Raw genomic sequence first — 19612 nt, forward strand, 5'->3', positions numbered from 1 at the left:
TCTGATTAATTCGATCTTCATAATTACATCTTACAATTGAGCGCGTTTGCCCTATATGCAACACAACTGTTAAATTTTTCTTTTTTTTATATTACAATACACAAATACGAGAAGAGCTAGCTTCTCTTATTTAACTAACGTAAAACAGAGGAGAGAACCTGAGATATAGTACTTAGTTATCGAAATAATCAGCCATTTCTTGGTCTAATTCTTCGATAGTCTTCTTAGTCTTCTTAGCTGGCTTCTTCTTGTTTGGTTGTTGCTTCTTGGCATCGGTCTTCTTCTTATTCAAGACTTGCTTGGCAGCAGCAACTTTTGGTGCGGCACCAACCTTATTTGGTGCAATTCTAGTAGCTAATGGTCTTTTACTTGGATCGACAATTAATTCTAATCTTAATTTAGATGATCCGTTGTCAATTGGGGCACCATTGTATTTTTCAATAGCTAAAGTAGCAGATTTGTTAGTCTTGAAAATAACAGTGGCGTGACCCTTGAATTGACCCTTTTCATTGTAACTTAAAGCAACAGTGTGAACACCACCAACTTGTGATTGGAAAAAATCCTGTAGAAAAAAAATGTTAGTTGAAATAATTCGTGAAATAAAAAAGAAGTGAAAAATATATGTAGCAAAGTTGTTGGTCAAGAGCAAATTGCTGATTCTTATTATGTTAGGAATTGGAAAAACACCGACACTCGAAACGAACTGAAATTTAGTAAAGACCGAAGCTATGTTATTATGACACGGGATAGGGGCAAGTGCTTTAAGTAGAATCGTCATGGCCGGCATGCAATTTCCACCTCCACTTTGGGAGATACTATCAAATCATACTCAGAACTGCAGTGCATTAATGCAATCACAACAAAAAACAAAAACAAAAAAGTCACGTATCCGCCAAGACAAACTTTTCAGTTACTCACAAACTTAATTGGAATAACTTTCTGCATTTTGTTCCTTTCTGATTTTTAATTGATAGTAATAAAAAAAAATAAAGACACTTTGGTATTCCAAATAGTAGAAATACTCTGTATGTATGGAATAACCATAATCTCCTCGAATAATGGGTAAGTAAGCTATGTAGCTTTTATTCGAATTGGAGCTTGTACAATAATTGCCCCTAGCATAATTTTCATGATAAAAAGAAACGGTTCCAATTTGAACTAAAAATCCTTTCATTTGAGAACCTTGTCAAATATCGACTGAAAATCGATACAAAAAACCTTCCATACGTTGATGTTGGCAAGGTTATAGAAGTAGCATCTCAGCTTGCTTCGTGTTTTTGTTTAAAACAAAACCGCATTTGGAAAGTGTGCATATCTTTCATATGAACCGAATCAATGAAAAAAAAATAACGATAAACCAACCATCTGGATGAATCCCACATTTCTAACATAAGATCAATTTATTCTCTCTTTTTATGACTAACCGTTAAGACACATATTTTTAAACCACTGACTTTAATTCTATACACTGAAACATACCTTGATATTTTCTTGTTTTAAATCCCTTGGTAAACCAGATACATTAACCTTGGTAGCATAGCTCAAATCAAAAGCTTTAGCAGCAGCTGCTGCTTGAGCGGCATTGCCACCTTTCTTGAAAGAAACAATAGGTTTCTTTTGAGTAGTTCCACCAACTTTCTTACCCACACGCTTGGCACCACCACCGATCTTAGAACCGGCTCTTCTTCCCTTGAATGGCTTCTTGGTAGAAGAAATGATTTCATCTAAAGATTTATCTAATGAGGCGGACATTGTGAACTTTTTTGTGTTTGTTTGTTATAAAAACTGTGATTAATTGTGCAACTACAAAAAGATGTGGTACTGTTGTATGGGATGTAAAAAAAAAATTGTGGAACTGAGCTGGCTGGTGAAATTGTCGACGCGACAAGAAAAAACCGCCCTCGGTACGCGATTTACCATTGGTTTCAGATTTACGCGTGTGTTATAACTAGACTATTCGTGATCTGCCATATCGGAATATTCTCTTGCCAAGGAATGATGTAACCTAGTCAACTTGGTATATGATTTATAACTAGAAGATTTAGTTTGTTCTGGAAGTTGATATTTATCTTGGCAGAATATCTTAGTCCAACAGCGTCAAAATGGTATACTCGTTAATTGTTGTCAATATCTCCGCAGAAAGACATTATTATAGTGAAGTAAAAGTTTTAAATCCTTGCGTATTGCATGTGAATAGTAATCAACACCGTCTATAAGTATTATTGAAAACTCTAAAAACTGGTGATATTGATCCATGCTATGTTTTTTCAAGAATTTTTGCGAATTTATGCAGCAACAAAGGACATGACCACGATGACACGGCAAAGATTATCGTCAAACATTGGTTTGTTTGTCTTTTTTTTATATGTGTTATCTGTGGCAACTATGTTTGTTATCTGTGGCTGCAAAATGATCTACCACTTAGATGATTACAATAATTAACCATTTATGATTGCTACAGCTAAGGGCGGAATAAAATTGAAATTTTCCGTGCGCGAAACGCACCACACCAAAAAAATACAATCCACAGTGAAAATTCCAAAATAACTGTAACCTGTAAAAAGATTAGACCTGAGACTATTTATAACAATGCAGTATTATTTTTCGGTTAAATCGGTCAAACCCCGATTGGGGATTGTTTAAAACAATCGTGAGGGGTCTCATGGATTTGAAACTGGTAACAACTCCGAGGAACTTCCAAATAGTGGCGGGATTTATTATCCCCCCCCCTTCAAAAATTTTTCATCTTCCTTGGGCAGATGAAGGATCGCGCTTCCCACAGCAAAAAAAAAAAAGAAATTTATTCTACATAACAAAAAAAACAAACATTATGAACATTAAGCTTTCCCCCCTGCTTCTTTACCATAAAATACCACCTTGCTTATCTCCTTATCATATGAAAAATGGCCAGTTGTTGTCACGTATAGACTAAAGCTCGCTATTATTTGGAAAATCATTTGATTTCATATTGTGGATTGATTCGACAGGAGTGCAAAGCTATTGTTCTCTCTCGCACCAAATCTCCCCGATTGGGCAAAAAAATGTAACCTGAGTACAAAACCGTAAAACAATACCTATCTGAATAATAAGATTATTGATTTTCCAACTAAGCCCAATTCATAGTTCTTTTTCCAAGCATTGTACATTCTTTAACCGCCCTACATATCTTGTTTTACTCCACCAGGGAAGGACTATCAAGATAGGGTGACTTGGATGTAATATGCAACCAACACCGAAGAAGATAACCCATGACTGCTTCCATTTAACATATATGTACTAATTAACAGTGAATGTTTCTTTTATTTTGCAGGCTATAAATTACCGTCAGATGACTAAGCTTCTCGAAACCCTCGGAACATCTGATATATTATTTAATAAAATTAATCCAATAGAACAACGTTATACTAGCAAATAATTTATTTTTTGCGAGGTCGTCGAAATAAAAATATTTTTTTGCATCCATAGTTTTAAACTGCACTTCTAACCCTCCTAATATGTAAAAATTGCAGTAAAGTGCAAAATATCGTACGGCATCAATTTTGATTTGAATTTCTGATATCTCCAAAAAATCGAAAAATTTTTTTTTACTAAAGGCTTATTAAAAAAAACACTGCTGCTCAATCTTTCAATTTTGAGATTTAAAATCAAGTTTATTTATCACTTCTTATCTCTTGGTATCACAAGGCAAACTACAATAACAACGTTTTGAGAGAGATAACGTCGAAAGTATTTAACTCAGGACAAAACCTAACCATAAAAATATTTGCAACACTTTTTTTTTATTTACAAACCAAGAAAAAACAACCGACCCTGTCAAAAATTAGATTTTCTTGAACAGGCAATATTAAGTCCCAGATTATATCGCAACAGAAAAGCTTGTTTTGTAGTCTAAAAAGGTAATACCAAAGACTTCTTATATATATATAGAAACATCTACAGAGATTGTATTCAGGGCCCCAAAGTTAAACCTCTAGAGCAAATCAAAACAATTAAAGCAAAATGATATTCCCAGTTGGACTTTTGAATAACAGTGGTGACGTTCCATTGCGTGCTTCACAACTTAAAACCAGGTACCAAGGTTTTACCACTACAAACTTATTAACCATGAAGGTTGGTGTATTCAAATTCTTGAATCGTTTAGTCTATGGTACCAAAAGATATTTAGAACTATTCCCACCAATGAGTGCTTCCACTATTAAGAACATCAACAATAGCAAATTTCAGAACTTCTTCCCTGTTCTTTGTGCTGCTGATGATTTAGATTTAGGGTTTGGAAATTCTGATCAAATTGAGTTCTTTGACAATATGGTCAATGACCATAACAACGGAAAGCCTAACGCCAACACTTTCCACTACGATTTTACCAATGCTAACCACATGCATGGTAATTCTATGAATCAGCTTCCAATGTTTGATGATTTTATTGAAGCCCACAACTATAACCACTATGCACCAAAACCTACTATACCCGATTTTGAAAGTGGACGTACCAACCCATTACTGCAAACTTTGGCTCATCCCCAACTCAGTTATGCCCAATATGGTGATTTCGGAATTATGCCAACTAGATCATTGCTTCCAACTACCAATGACAACCATCGTCGTGCTGAGATCATGGATACTCCATATTTCGAAGACTTTGCCCCAGCTAGAAGGACGACTACTCAACAATCATATTTGGCTTCAACTGCTTCAATTTCTTCCACCGAGTCCATGAGTCCTTTGAGTGATGATTTATTCCCTAAGTATGACGATGTTCAAGAATCAGGGCAAACCTCATCTGATGATGAATCTTCCTTATTCAATAGAAAACGTGCAGTTGAATCATCTCCAAGCAGTTCTGAGTTTTCGGATATTTCTGTTTCTCAAAAGAAGAAGCACACTAAGAAGGCTAATAAGATTCAAAAGCCTCAAACCAAGAAATCAAAGATTGTAATTTATAATGAAGATGATGAACCTACTATTGTTACTACTACAACCACCACTACCAATAACACTGTTGTTCGCAAAAAGACCTATGCAACCAAAGACGGATCTATTGATAACACTTTTGAATGTCCTCATTGTGATGCAACTTTTAAAGTTAAGGGTTATTTAACTCGTCATTTAAAGAAGCATAACTCCACCAAGGCATTTGTTTGTCCATTCTATCAAGAACCAACCAAGGGTAACTCAGGAACCAAATGTCATCCAACTGGTGGATTTAGCAGAAGAGATACTTTTAAAACCCACTTGAAAGCATTACATTTCATCTACCCTCCAGGCACTAAATCTAATGAAAGAAATAACTTTAGCGGTAGATGTGCTGGATGTTTCCAACATTTTGAAAACAACCATTTATGGTTAGAAACTCATATTGAAGCAAACAAATGTCTGGGAACAGTTCAATGTAAAGAGCTGGACCCAGAGACTACACACGGCCATGATAATGAAATGTCGTATTACTCTATCAAGAGTGAATACGGGCAAGAAATGAACAGTCACGCATCTCATTATATCAAAAATGAGATCCATGACATCCTTGACTAATCTATTTATTTCTTCAAACAATCCCCCTTCATTTCTTCTTATTTTTCATTTCATTTAATTGTTCATTTCTTTGCATTTTCTACGATGTTGTTTAGAAGTTTGACTTTTGAAGTTCAGGTGGCTTTATATACTCAGACTTTCGATGCAACATTAGGTTACGTTTTGTTATTTATTTGGCTTGGTGTTGTTCCATAAAATTGTTATTGCTTACAATCGAAGGTTGGTTGAAGGTGATCACTTCTTTGGTTATGTTGATGCATTTGGTTAACTTATTTCTCAGTAAAATCTTTTTGAAACTTAACACATAAACTCTTTAGAATTTTTATTATGTTGTGTATATATTGTTACGAGTAAATTTGTAAAACGTTAAATTTGTTAACTTTGCGCCAAGTTCAGAACTGGGGCTACATTGGCTGATATTTATACATGCCAATGTAGCCACGGGTTTGCTCATCACATTGCTTTGCCGTGCCCTTAGAAGGGGTGTAGCGCTTTTAAATTGCCTTCCTCGTGGACCGAGTTTCGCCTCGTGGGTTAACAAATATGCCTTGCGCACGGACAAGAACTGGAAAACGTTTCGGCAAGCGGCACAAAACCACATACTCTGCGGCTAAATGCATATGCAACGTTAATTGCTAATTGTAATTCCTCGGGATCGATTGTATTGCTTCCGGTTGGAGGCTTCTATGGTCTTGCTAACAATTCCATTTGCTATTTAACAATAGTTAAATTTTTTTAGATATTGCGCTTGATGGACGTAGAGGGGGGAGTAATAATCTGCTATATGTAGCTATGATATTCTTACTAATTTCATCTTCAAAACGTATTGTCTTGACGAGTATAGATGTTACAACTATCAGGCGTGTATGTATCCAGGTTCATACCCTTGGTGTTGTATTGAAAACGCCTATAGTCTACGGTTGGTGTGGTCTGATTGCGCTTTCACGGCGCCATGCGGCAAAAAAAAAAATGAAAATTTACAGCCGGCCCATACAAAAAGCATCCCCTTGCAAAATCCCCCTCCCAGAAATAAAAGTACACTCCTAAAATCTCTACCGAAAGATCCAGTCCAAGTAAGTTAATGTATCTATCCATATTAAGTAATCTCATGTTAGTAAAGAAACTTCTGTTTTGATTGTTATTATTTTTCTTGCCAGTAAACTTTTCTTGGAGATTAATCTCAAAATTTAACAAAATATGACAAAAACGGAATGTTGATATTATGATTCCAGTAAACGAAAACAACTTTAAGTTTCTTGAGATATGCTACCAAAAATACTATTCATAAGAAAATTCAAGTTGTAACCTTCTAGAATTTGGTCTGAGAAGGGGAAAACTACGTTGCATACTTTCTTTTAACAACGTAAAAAATCCAATTATTCTAGAACCGCTGTAAATGGAATGCGATCTATTGTTTTAGCCAATGGGAAGAACCTGTCAGGGTATTAAGAATATCGTTCTTTTACTGTTGACTGTCGTTTACGAAGAGACGTTTTAGCTCCCAATGTAGCCTGACAACATTATTTAAATTTGCCATAGAAATATCTCGCCTAAATATCTAAGGAATAATATTTGGAATTCGTCATTTCATTGAGTGGTCAAGGTAACACGATAGTCATCATCATGATCGCCCTTAGCTGGCATTAGCTTGCTTGCAGCAGAAGATATTTACAATTTCGCTCAATCAGGAAAAAATTCCTGCACATATCTGCAAACGAGAAACAAGCGAAATTATTAGAAGGGCTCTATCACTCAATCGATTAAGGGGGTAAAGAAGTTGCTCAGAAAATCACAAGAGTTATGAGCTATACACAGCAAGCAGAATCTTACATTAACCAAAGGAAAACCATAATATTACAACAAAAAAGTATAACTTATATTTACTTATTTCAACCAGCTCGTTTCTCGTGTTACGAATCCGTGTCTGGCTTGGCATAAAAAACTATCAACATTTTTTCTCTAAACACATTCGCATAGAAAAAAAAAATTGATTCAAGATCGAACAATTGACAACAAGGGCAATATTTTACACGGCCATCGGACACTACCTAATACATTTACAAATATCTCCTGAAATAGGCCATTTTAATACAGCACATCACTACAAATACACATATCTAAATCAGTTAATCAAATAGGGTTTTTATTCTTGCATTTTTCCAACTTCCAGATACACATTTATTACCCTGCATACTTCATACCCAGCTGAGGCTCTACAATGACGCACAACAGTTATAATGAGAAGTATCAACTGAACTATCCAAACTCACATTACTTGGCAAACTTGGATAATCTAAATGCCACAAACCAAACTATACACCTTAATCGATTACCCACCTTGGGAGAGATTTTAGCTAACAAATCCAAATCACCGGTTGATTTACTTACATTCTATCAATTTATGGAGGAAGTTGAAGGAAAAGTTGATTACCTAGATTTTTGGTTCGACTTGGTTAACCATTTAAACTTGTGTAAACACTATGTAAAAGGGTTGCGGGATTCAATAGTTCGACATTCTCAGATTTATTCACCTAAAGATCGAGACTTATCAGGTTCAACGGGTATAACAGCACCTTCTGGTGGAATCAGAGATTCAGTAGCTGCACTGGACACATCGAAACGTAAATCATTAAGTTCATCAATCTTGTTGGAATTAATTATTAATGACCATATCTTGGAAGAAAATGATTCACCTCGATTATCAGCATTCTTACGTGGTGATATTAATCTTGAAAATCCAGATCCCAAATTAAACGAACTCATACAACAGTATACTACCGAGCTCCAGAAATCGCCTAAACTTATACAACCTGGTGCACAAATTTCCCCAAAATTTGCAAGCAGTCAAAAATCATCACCTAACCTGGCTACAATGCCCAGTCCCGCAACGGGGCTTAATTCCCCCCGAGTAGCAAAAAGAGTTGATTCAAAATCACGTTTGGTGAGTGGAGAGGATGAGGAACGAATCGGTGGGGATAGTTATTCTGAAAGCTTTTATCAGACTCACTTTGAAGTGAGTCAGGCTGATCGCGCAGTCAGCCCTTCACAGTATATCGCCCAGCAACAGAAAAGAGATCCAATAAACCCATTTGTTGAACAGCAGCAGCAGCAGCAACAACAACAACTGCAACTACACCACCATGCAAAACTAGCACAAATAACCCCAAATTTACTTGAAAATTTACTTAAGGATGTTACAATGGAGGAAAATGCATTTATTTCCAGGGACAGATTAAGAGAATCATCGCATAACTTATTATTGAAGTACTTTATGGGTGATTCAGAAAAGAACTTAAATTTACCTGAAAGAATAAATTCTTCAATAATCAAAGCCATCGAAGTAGAAGAACGTGATGACCCCGAAGTGTTCAATCATGTTAAAAACTACGTGTTCAACAGGATTGAAAATGAACATTTACCTAAATTCTTGGATTGTATGGCAACTAGGAACATTAATCATTCAGAATTTTGGAGAGTCTTGATTGGATTCTTTTTCATATTCATTGGATTTTGGGTAAGTTATATATTTATCTTTTTAAATTATAGAAAGTCCCTAAGACCGGTCATTCTAGTTCCCTATATCATTGGTTTCTTTCTTATCATATCATCCATATACTTAATTGATCCAGTATTAGCCTGGTTTGGACTTTCAGAAGGCTTTTCAAAGACTTCACAATCAAGATTAATCAAGATTAGAGAGAGATTCATCTATCGGTTTATATTAAAGAGAAGTCATTGGGTGCTTTTCTTGATTCTATTGGCCACTGCAATATTGACAGTGTTATTCAGCTTAGTTCCAGGTCATCGATTATGATTGATTTAGGAATCTTTCACTTCTCAGCTATTTAATATGTTTAGTAATATAATTTATACATGCCTCGTAAAACTAGTCACCACACACGTCTTCTACAAGTAAATTCACCTTAGATTGATTTTATTACTTTATGAAAAAAAAATTCATACATCAAAAAGGTTTTATTAAATACATTACAAAATTATAAAATGACACAGGGGAAGTCCCTAAATAGACACCATTATCAAAGCTGAGAATAAATGTTCAAGCAAGTTAATATTTATTGACTTTTATATAGTCATTAATATGAAATTAATCCTATATGCCCCCACATAAAATATACAATAGAAACATATTCCACAACTTCGATAAAAGAATCTCCTAGATACTCCTTAAAATTTTAATGAATTCAATAAAGAACTTAGTTACCTTCAGCAAGGAAAGCTTCTCTCTTTTCAGCAATTCTTTGTTGTCTTCTTTCTCTAGCAGCTCTGTTTCTGACTCTTCTAGCTTCAGCTTCTTCCTTAAGAGCCTTTTCACGTAAGGCTTCAGCCTTGGCTTGGATGATGTGTTCAACCAAAGATCTCTTGTGCTTGAAGGTGTTACCCTTAGCTTCCTTGTACAAGGTGTGGTATAAGTGCTTGTCAATCTTACCAGCATCTCTGTACTTAGCTAATAATCTTCTCAAAACTCTTAATCTTCTCATCCACAAAACTTGAGATGGCATACGAGCATCCTTGGTACCCTTTCTCTTACCGTAACCCATGTGTCTACCAGCTCTCTTGGATTCCAATAAAGCTCTAGCTCTGGATCTGGAGTGGACAGTGTCTGGCTTCTTAACGATAGTACCGTTCTTGTATAATTTTCTAATGGCAGCTCTGGAGTTAGCATTAGCAAGTTCGGTGGTTTCATTTGGGTCTAACCAAACCTTTCTCTTACCAACACCAATGACACTGGCAGCAAGTCTCTTTTGAGTTCTAAGATTAGCCCTAAAAACATGTTAGTATAGCTGACTTTTGATGAGGAAGCTTCATGTGGCACATAATTGGGTCCACGGATAGTACATAAACAAGATGATAGCAATCCCGAAATACATGGATTGCAGTGGTAGTGGAATGTCAATTTGATTCCTTTTTGTATAATCCTAGAAACTCTGATCGAGTTTGATTTCACCCCGTTTTCACTTCTTCACAATTTGTAGAACTACTCCAATTTCTGAGAGGGAAGATGGTGTAATTTAAGTCTCAATAGATACATCATTCATCTGTTTTGTCTCCCCATTCATGATCGCACATGGTTCATTCATTATAACATACATTTTTGATTAATTCAATGTAGTACTATACAGCTAGGAAGAAAGTAAAAAAGAGAAGAAAAGTTTTTTTAAGCAGAAAGGGGGATTAGTGAGCAATGAAATTTTTTTTTTTCGCACTGTAATTCAGAGAAAAAATTTGATGTGGTGCCGGAATAGTATGTAGGTTTGGATGTTTCGCACAATAGTTTAGATCTCTGTTTGGTAGCACGAATTCACGTGAGCAGAATCCACCACAGAAAAAATAAACTATGATCTACAGATTGAACGTTTTTTTTCTGCTGGTTATGGTTGACAATCAAAAACAGCCGGTCTGCATATAATCAGTAGTCATGTGACTGTGTAAAACTAGGGCAAAACCCTAACACATCACACGTGACGAAATATGTTTGTAACCACTGCGATGAGATAAAGATAATTTTCAGATGATTCGATTCAATATATCTTTACATAGCATAGACAAGATAATAGAATAATACACAATGGCCAAATCATTAAGATCCAAATCCAAGTTAAGAGCTAAATCGGTTAAACGTAAAGGTGAATTCACCAAGTTTGTCGATTCAAGAAACACTAGAATCGCTAAGAAATTAGAACAAGAAACTAAGAAACAGGATGAAGCCAAGAAGGAGACCACCGAGGATGAAGCTCCAGTAGAACCAACCATGGAGGTTGATGAAGAGAAATCCGAGAAGAAGGTTAGCACTTCTGGTTGGAGGGACTCAAGAAAACAAATCTACAAACAAAGACAGCTCAAAAAGAAGGGTAAGTCCCTCAAGTTTTAAATTGCATTGTCATATTATATCTTCAATTTTTGCATTAATTCAATTAATCCAGTGTATATTAGTTCAAGTCTCGAGGTCAAATGTTTTGTTTTTGATACTTATTTAAAAGAAAGGTTGTTATTTTAGTTCTTTACAGATAAATATTAACATTATTGCATTCAATATATTCATTTATAAAAGGAGTACAAGTTTTAATCACTTTTTTAACTTCTCAACTAAATAGTCTTCATACCCAATGTCTTCTAAAGTTTCGGCTTTACCCAAGACTTCATTCTCCATGTTCAACATGTATTGACTCATTTTGGTTAACCATTTTGAATCAACAGCGCCCAAAATTCTAATAGCCAACAAGGCAGCATTGGTACTGTTGTTAATCGCAACGGTGGCAACGGGAATACCTCTTGGCATTTGAACAATTGAGTGTAAAGAATCGACACCATCTAACGTAGAACCCTTGACTGGAACACCAATAACTGGCAATGGAGTCATGGCTGCAACCATACCTGGCAAATGGGCAGCACCACCGGCACCAGCAATAATACATTTCAAGCCTCTTTGTGGAGCTTCAATTGCATACTGTGCCATTCTATGTGGGGTTCTATGGGCACTTACAATTGTTAATTCAAATGGAACACCAAATTGTTTCAAGATACGGGCTCCGACAGCCATGACTGGCAAATCAGAGTCAGATCCCATTATTATACCCACCAAAGGTTGTTCCTTAGATTGGATGGATTCAGGGATTTCAGTAGTTTCACCTAATATATAAGATAATCTACTATCAGCATCGGACATCGAAGACGAAACAATATTAATGTGACCCATCTTTCTCTCTGGTCTAGTGGTCTTACCATAAAGGTATACTGAAGCATGCGGAGTTTCCAAGGCACGACGACAGATTTCTAATTCTTTGTTGGCAGTTTCCTTATCACCTAAAATATTCAACATGATTGCATTTGTAGTTGTAGTTGAAAATTCGGTAAAGCCTTGCGGCATAGGTAACCCAGTTACAGCCCGGACGTGGGCTTCAAATTGAGAAGTTACACAGGCATCAATTGTGTAGTGACCAGAATTGTGAGGTCTTGGGGCAATTTCATTAACTAAAATTTCACCATCTGGCAATAAGAACATTTCGACCCCGAAGATACCGCAACCTGGGAAAGACTTGACAGCATTCTTGGCAGCAATCGAAGCCTTGGTGGCAACAGTGTCTGGGACTCTAGCTGGAGCATGAACCAAGTGACAAATGTTATTCTTGTGAATAGTTTCGACAGTTGGATAGGCAAAAACTTCACCTTGAATCGATCTAACCACCATGACTGCCAACTCCAAAGTAAATGGACACCATTTTTCAGCGTACAATGGGCGGTCCTTTAAGAATTCCAAAGCTTGCTTACAATAAGATTTGTCCTTGACGACAAAGTTACCTCTTCCATCATAAGCCAATGTTCTAGACTTCAACATGAAAGGATATCCGTATTCCTCACCGATTTTCAACAAGGCTTCTTCAGTGTTGGATTCCACAGCAACAGATTCAGTCACGGCAATGCCATGTTTAATCAAGTGTTCTTTTTGCACATATTTATCTTGAATCAATTTGATGGTTTCCGGAAGTGGGTAAATTTCAATCTTGGGAAACTTTTCCTTGACTTTCTTTAAAGCTTCGACGTCCACATGTTCAATTTCAACAGTTAAGACGTCAGCCTTTTCAGCCAATTTCAAAATGGATTCATACTCCTTAAAAGAGCCCGCAACATGCTCATCCAAAGCGTTGATTTGCATAGCTGGAGAATCGGGTGCATCTAAAATAACAGTCTTGATGTTAAGTCTATGGGCGGCCTCAACGATCATACGACCCAATTGACCACCTCCTAAGATACCGACAGTTTTACCATCCATGATTGCTTGTGTGATGTGTGAGTTGATAAAGAATCAAGGGGGGACCAGAGTTATTTTCTACTGGAGGAAAATTGCGATGGCTTATCAAGGCAGCTGACAAGAGTCAAAATTTCAAACGGCTCATTAACCGACCTGGTCACGTGGCTAATTTGATCCCTGTTGTAGGGGCGCAATTTACATTTAATTACAAGGAACTTCATTCATTAAAACCATAAACAAGACAAAGCAAATCTATATATATAATCGATTTAGAATTGGGTAAATAACACATCAGGGAAATAAATCTGTCGATAGATCGACCAGTAACAAAACAAATAAATAAAACCAAACAAAAACATCAAATGGAATAAATCAAGCAAACCCAAGAAGTAGAAATTAACATGATAGCAGAAAACAATAGCGAAAAACAACAGCGATAAGCAACAGCGAAAAGCGATAGCAATAGCAATAGCAAAAGCAATAGCAAAAGCAATAGCAAAAGCAATAACAAAAACCCATACTGAAAACAATTACGAAAATTTTACTAGAAACCATTTCCTTGATATCCATTCGTGCTCATATTGAAACCATTGGATCTATTATTATTATTATTATTATTAATAGTACTTTCATTTAAAACAACCCCACCAGTGGGGATTGGTAGATCCATGTTAGTGGAATGCTGAACATTGGCAAGCGGCATAGACCCTTGATGATTCATTGACCCTGATGGCGGCCCCATAACTGACGGTGGTGCTACAGGCAATGGTGCAGGCCTCGAATACGGACTAAATCCCGGATACCCAGGCAGCGATGCTGGCTGATGCGAATCATGCTGCAATTGTTGGAACTTCTTTTGTACCCTTGACTGAGATTGGTCCCATTGATCGGCTGATAAAATCGTGGCAGCACTGGTTTGTAAAGAAGATTGCATTGGTGCATTGGTAAATGTAGAATCAAGAGCAGCCGAAGTAGCAGTCCAGTTACTATGTGATAAATCTAAACTCGAAGGTCCGGCCATTGGTGCACCATTATTTGGATTGCTATACTCAAAAGTTTGGGAAGAGATGTTTCCACCTGCAGTCTCAATGGTTAAAGGAGGCAACACCAAATTGGTAGTTGTAGTAACGGCTTCGCTAAAGTCAGAAACTCTTGCAAATTCCCAGAGAAGAACCAGCACTATCTTCAGTTTAGCTACCATGCTTACATCCTGCACTTGCTTTACACTATTAGGGGATCTTTCATACATGATCTGTTTAATCGTGAGACCTTTCAAAGTATCATTAATAGCAGCATCTTTCTTATCCATCAAGTTACGAAGAAACACCTTCCAAAATTTGACCAAGAAATCATGAGGATCATTGAATGTAAGACCATCAGTATTAAATTTCAAACTTTCTTTTCCAAACAAATAAATACTAGTAAACGAACTGAATGTTTGAGGGTACGAGGTGCTATCAAAACCTTCATTTGGTATTTCACGCTTTAATGTGAAACTCGAATTAAATCCAGATTCAATCGAGTGAGTTTTTGGCAAGGGTGGGAATACTACTTTCACCATATTGTGAATAATAGGCGTATTAGCACAAGTTCTGAACTCATCCATGCCAGGAAATCTCTGGGAAATATTTGCGTTGGATTTGACCTTGAGTCTTTTGACTTCAATAACATTGTGTTGGATGGAGAAAACAATAGGATTCAAATTATATTGATCAGTAACGGCCATGAAGAAATTCTCAAACTTGTATTTAGGAATCAATTTTTGAGATTTGCGCTTTTTAGGTGCTTGAAGTTGTGGCAAATTACCGTTGCGCTTTAACGAATCACTGAACCCCAAAGATTTATTCAAGTTGATTTTAGAGAAGATCTCTTCAAACTTTTTTGTTGCGTCTATACGCTCTTCTTCATTGGCATAGACAGGACCTTCGTTGATTAAGTTGATGACATTTTTATTTTCCCCCAAGTTCTTGATGACTTGAATGTGCGACGAAATTTGTTTTCTGGTTCTAAATTTTCCAGTTTTGGTAAAGATGTAATCGGAAATTAATTCATTACGACCACATGATCTACCGGCAATTTTTATTTTAGTAAGTCCGTTCTTGGGAATGAGTTTCAATACTTCTTCAAATGCTTGTTCAACATCTTCAGACCAGATGTCGCTGTCTGAACTAGACACATCGGTATTTCCAGATAATCCAGCAGGAACACCGGCAAGCATGTCTTGATGGAATTCAACTCCGTTAAATCTCTTTGTAGTAGGAATTGGTTCTGGATAGTTGGCAACGTCTACATATTTTCTCTCTTTAAGTGACGAGGGACTTAAAGTCCCTAAAACATTTCTAGTAGGAGTCTTTTCTGTATTGGAGTTGTTAGTGTTGTTGCTGTCAAAAAAAGCTGTCTCTTCAGCTATAACGGTACGCGAAAAGTGGTTGGATTTGGGCATCTCTTTCCGTACCAATTTAGACGATTCGTGAACTTGGTATAGTTGTTGCCCGGTGTTGTTATCAATGGCAACATCCACTATTAGTGGGAGTTTCTTCTGGTTCGCACTCCTGATAGGTGTAGATGTGGGAGTTACCTGAGACATTCTGTGTGTGCGTGTGTGTGTGTGTCTGAAACCAGGAATTAAGCCAAACAAATATTAATTGCTGTCTAGTAAAATATTTTTGGTTGTTTTGTTTCACTAAAAATAGCAGGGTCGATTGGCTGATCCTAGATCAATGGTAATATAAGCCTTGTATCGTAAAGAGTGAACTATAGTAGGCTAAAAGGAATATAATATATACTGCGTTGGCAAGTCGCAAATTCCATGTATGTGAATCGACTGCTGTTTTAAGAAGCGGAGGTTATTGGCAGCTTTTATTTGATTTGGTTTGTTTGCTTTTCTTTTTTTTTATTGTATTTTTAAGTTAATTTTTTTTTTTTTTTGGAGAACACGACCAAAAGTTTTTTTTATTTTTTTTTAGACCAAACCTTTTACTGCTTCTAGGGCTAAACAATCGAAATTTTAAAATATACCCATTTGGTTTAAGGTACCAACTAAAGAGGAAGTAGCACAATAGCAAAAAATAATCTCTTATGCACCAATTTAGAAAATTTATTCTTTGCACTTCTAGAATTGACATATTCCTTTGTTTCGGAGAAATACACTAGTGGATTATAGCCACTAGCCAACCGGAATCGGGGTGAAATTGGTTTTGGTGGAATTATAGACTTTAGGGTGTTTCGGTGATAGATTTCACAATTTTCGTCAAAAAAGTTTAATCGCTCAAGAGTGCAACTTTAATATGGAGTGAAACTATGGCTGCTTCATATCACTATCTGCTCCTCAGCCCCAAACGCAGCTTGTGTTATATGATATACCCCTGAAAATAAACTCCGCAAATTAAACTTGTGGTCGACTACAGGTCATGACGAAGTACAGCGGCTGACCAGGGGTCGGCCCCCTCCAAAAACGTACAAATCTAAGATCTAGTCTTTGGAAGTTAATTTAATTTTGCATGACATCACTGGAAACAAAGTTTATGCTTTGTGTATGACATCATTTCGGGGAAGCATCATCTGATTAGCGGTATCCTATTCCTGGCTTACTACAATACGAAAAATGATGTCAGGGGTACCTTGGAGCGAGATGTATTTTTTTATTTTTTTATTTTTTTATTATTTTTTTTATTATTTTTTCAATAATTTAATTTAATTTAATTTTTTTTTTTAGTTCCAAAACCTGAAATATTCAAAACCATTGTCACAAGGGTCCTGAAACGGGTTAGTACAATGGCGCTTTTTTTGCACAAACTGCAAGCAATACGGTGGGCACAAGTGATACGCGTGTATTGTACGCGCCAGTACAGACATGGTTCAATATCGACTCCCTATTCTTTTTACAATAGAACATGAGCAAGTTCTGTTATTTTTTTGATTTTTTTTTTTACGGAAAAAATAGCTCATGTTCGTCATTTGCTACCTAGGAGTATTTTCAATCACTACATAAAATTACATATTTTCAGAAGAGCCGAGGAATTCCTGAAACAACCTCCGGTCTTCTTGTGACTCTATATCTTCAACTTCGCTGAGATCATTTTCTGATAATATTTTGCGGTAATCAAGTGGTTTAAATCCACTTTGAGTACCATTTAGGCAGAAGTCCGACGAATTGAATATCCCACCGTCTCTCAAAAGAGACTTTTCACTGGCTTCCAACCCAGGCAACTCTAGAGCAAATTCACGGCTCCAGTTCTTCATTCGTTTGTAAATATTACTAGCTGGTTTATTTTCGGCAAATACCCCAGCAATGAAGGCTTCAACATCTTGTTTAAATTCATCAACAGATTCATAGCCATATTTCGAAGCTCTTGTTTGGATCTCTTTCAATGTAATACCCTCATTTGTTCTGAACTTGTAGTTTTGCAACGACTCCGTAATATCAATCTTAGCGTTGATGCGGTTCAATAATAGTTCAATCAAACTTTTGATGGGAAAGTAAATCACATCGGCATTATTCACTTCTAATTCATGGAGTTGGTTTAATACCGTTTGTCGTGCAAGCATTTCCCGGCCCATAGAACCAAGTCTTTCCAAGTCACCCACCAATATGTTTGCAAACTTGATCTTTTCAGTAATCCTACTTTCATCATGGAATCCCGACACATCTAACGAGTTGGCGTCATACAAAATAGAACTGGTTGATATGAGGTTATTATTTTTCCGAACTAATGGAGCGCCTCGTTTCAATTCTCTCTTGAGACACCAGTAACGACACACCAGATCGCTAATCCCGCGCAAATCCTCGAGTATATCTTGCTTGGTCCTATTTGGAAGAACAGCCAAATCCAACACTTGAACTGTTGATTCCTCTGGTAAACTGATTTGATTCTCAACTTTCAACCGCAATAAGATTTCCATCAAAACATCAGAGAAAAGCTTTGGGGCAATGGGTGTATTCGCTTCGGTTTTCCATTTGAATATATTCAATCTGTTCTCCGCTTTCTGGTTGTAGCTCAAACGTGCATTCTGCTCGTTCAAAATCTTGGTATCACGGAAGAATAATCTTGTCCGTTCTATCCCTGTTAGTACCGCATCTACATCATACGAGGGCGGACTATGTCTTTCACAATATGTTTTCAATGTCATTTTGTTCGTAATGGCTCCTTTAATTCCTTTAGTCATTTCCATGTAGAGCCCTGCTCGTTTGGCACATGTGACATGATAAGCCAGGAAACAACTTCGATTAGAGCATTGAATACATGCCCCCACTCTTTGTCGACAAATATAACAAGTTAACTTCCACCTACTTTTGGGGATGTTGTCTATTCCTTCTATTGGTTCCATATAAATTGGATTAGCAAAATATAGTTCATTAATCCAGAGACCACAAATCACATGACTCCATAAACTATTGTCAAGTTGTTTAAATGCCCCAGTTGTGCTGGGACAAAATACACATTCAGTTGGCCTATTCTTGTTGATCATACATTTTCGACAGAGCCATTGTCCCTCGGGTATAAACGCAACACCATAACATTCTTGATGGACCGCGATATCACAGCCATCGCAAAAGACAATTGCATTCGAATTGTCACAGTCACTATCGTTGCAAACGGCACATTTCTGATCATAAATGGACCCAGGAACAATACCATCATCATTTCCGTACTTGTGATTGTTATGCCCCAAGGTTAATAGCTTTTCAAATCCATCACTGCCATTGAGACCACCAACATTACTCGTTATTGAGTTCATTTGGTGTTCCAACTTATCCCATTCGTTTTCTAATGTGGTCATCATAATCTCGAATATCTCTGGCGTTATCTTGACGACATTCTTGGGATCTGAATTTCGATCATTGAGAAACATGTAATCTTGTTCATCCATATCATATTCCACAAGGTTGTTTTTCCTAACTAGCAACTTCTCTACACTGTCTATAGACAGATCCTTTGCGTTTGCATTAGTAGGGATCTGAAATGGCCGAACGTATGTGTCACTTATAAGCGGTTTCTTGGTGTTGGGTTTGTTTGGTTCTTGGAATCCGTAATCTAGTAACTGTTTATTAAATCTGATATTTTGATTAGGTCGTTCGCGTTCCGACTTCTTAAATGTGGGCCGTTTGAGTTCTGTTATCATGGAGATATTGGAGTCTTGACGCTCCATGATTTCTTCCTCGTTGTTTGATATGAATACCGGTAGTTGTTCATTTTCATCTAGATCAGGATACAATTCTTTGAAATCTCGTTCTTCTCGTGGCTTCAAGGTATAGTCCAACGGAGATGTGTAGTTTGGAAGATTATTAGGGGTATAACTCAGATACATGGCGTT

At 36.7% G+C, this 19612-nt stretch overlaps 8 protein-coding genes across 8 annotated transcripts; 3 read left to right on the forward strand and 5 right to left on the reverse strand. All coding sequences in view use genetic code 12, as the record gives it.

Moving 5' to 3' along the window:
* Positions 1 to 172: 172 nt before the first annotated feature.
* On the reverse strand, positions 173 to 1752 carry SPAPADRAFT_62216 (RNA-binding protein; the record flags this gene model as incomplete). The annotated part of the gene is made up of 2 exons (XM_007376323.1): positions 173 to 562; positions 1480 to 1752. 2 exons carry the CDS (start codon positions 1750 to 1752, stop codon positions 173 to 175), a joined length of 663 nt encoding a protein of 220 aa, XP_007376385.1.
* Positions 1753 to 3704: 1952 nt separating this feature from the next.
* Positions 3705 to 5904, forward strand: STP1 (Stp1p; the record flags this gene model as incomplete). Its single annotated transcript, XM_007376324.1, has 1 exon — positions 3705 to 5904. One exon carries the CDS (start codon positions 4000 to 4002, stop codon positions 5527 to 5529), a length of 1530 nt encoding a protein of 509 aa, XP_007376386.1.
* Positions 5905 to 7545: 1641 nt separating this feature from the next.
* RAX1 (Rax1p) lies at positions 7546 to 9411 on the forward strand (the record flags this gene model as incomplete). The annotated part of the gene is made up of 1 exon (XM_007376325.1): positions 7546 to 9411. One exon carries the CDS (start codon positions 7748 to 7750, stop codon positions 9341 to 9343), a length of 1596 nt encoding a protein of 531 aa, XP_007376387.1.
* Positions 9412 to 9446: 35 nt separating this feature from the next.
* Positions 9447 to 11990, reverse strand: RPL19A (60S ribosomal protein eL19; the record flags this gene model as incomplete). Its single annotated transcript, XM_007376326.1, has 3 exons — positions 9447 to 10311; positions 10639 to 10753; positions 11577 to 11990. Coding segments are annotated over 2 exons (570 nt in total).
* Positions 11090 to 13336, reverse strand: ADE2 (phosphoribosylaminoimidazole carboxylase; the record flags this gene model as incomplete). The annotated part of the gene is made up of 1 exon (XM_007376327.1): positions 11090 to 13336. One exon carries the CDS (start codon positions 13316 to 13318, stop codon positions 11615 to 11617), a length of 1704 nt encoding a protein of 567 aa, XP_007376389.1.
* On the forward strand, positions 11117 to 11419 carry SPAPADRAFT_51604 (uncharacterized protein; the record flags this gene model as incomplete). Its single annotated transcript, XM_007376328.1, has 1 exon — positions 11117 to 11419. The coding sequence occupies one exon, from the start codon at positions 11117 to 11119 to the stop codon at positions 11417 to 11419; it is 303 nt and encodes a 100-aa protein (XP_007376390.1).
* A 1048-nt stretch (positions 13337 to 14384) lies between the features above and the next one.
* Positions 14385 to 15884, reverse strand: TEC1 (transcription factor TEC1; the record flags this gene model as incomplete). The annotated part of the gene is made up of 1 exon (XM_007376329.1): positions 14385 to 15884. A coding segment is annotated over one exon (1500 nt), but the record flags the coding sequence as incomplete, so codon positions are not given.
* A 1406-nt stretch (positions 15885 to 17290) lies between these two features.
* Positions 17291 to 19606, reverse strand: SPAPADRAFT_141279 (uncharacterized protein; the record flags this gene model as incomplete). Its single annotated transcript, XM_007376330.1, has 1 exon — positions 17291 to 19606. One exon carries the CDS (start codon positions 19604 to 19606, stop codon positions 17291 to 17293), a length of 2316 nt encoding a protein of 771 aa, XP_007376392.1.
* Positions 19607 to 19612: the final 6 nt, after the last annotated feature.

The sequence above is a fragment of the Spathaspora passalidarum genome (assembly GCF_000223485.1).
Source record: "Spathaspora passalidarum NRRL Y-27907 unplaced genomic scaffold SPAPAscaffold_5, whole genome shotgun sequence".
In the NCBI taxonomy this organism is placed as follows: Eukaryota; Fungi; Ascomycota; class Pichiomycetes; order Serinales; family Debaryomycetaceae; genus Spathaspora; species Spathaspora passalidarum.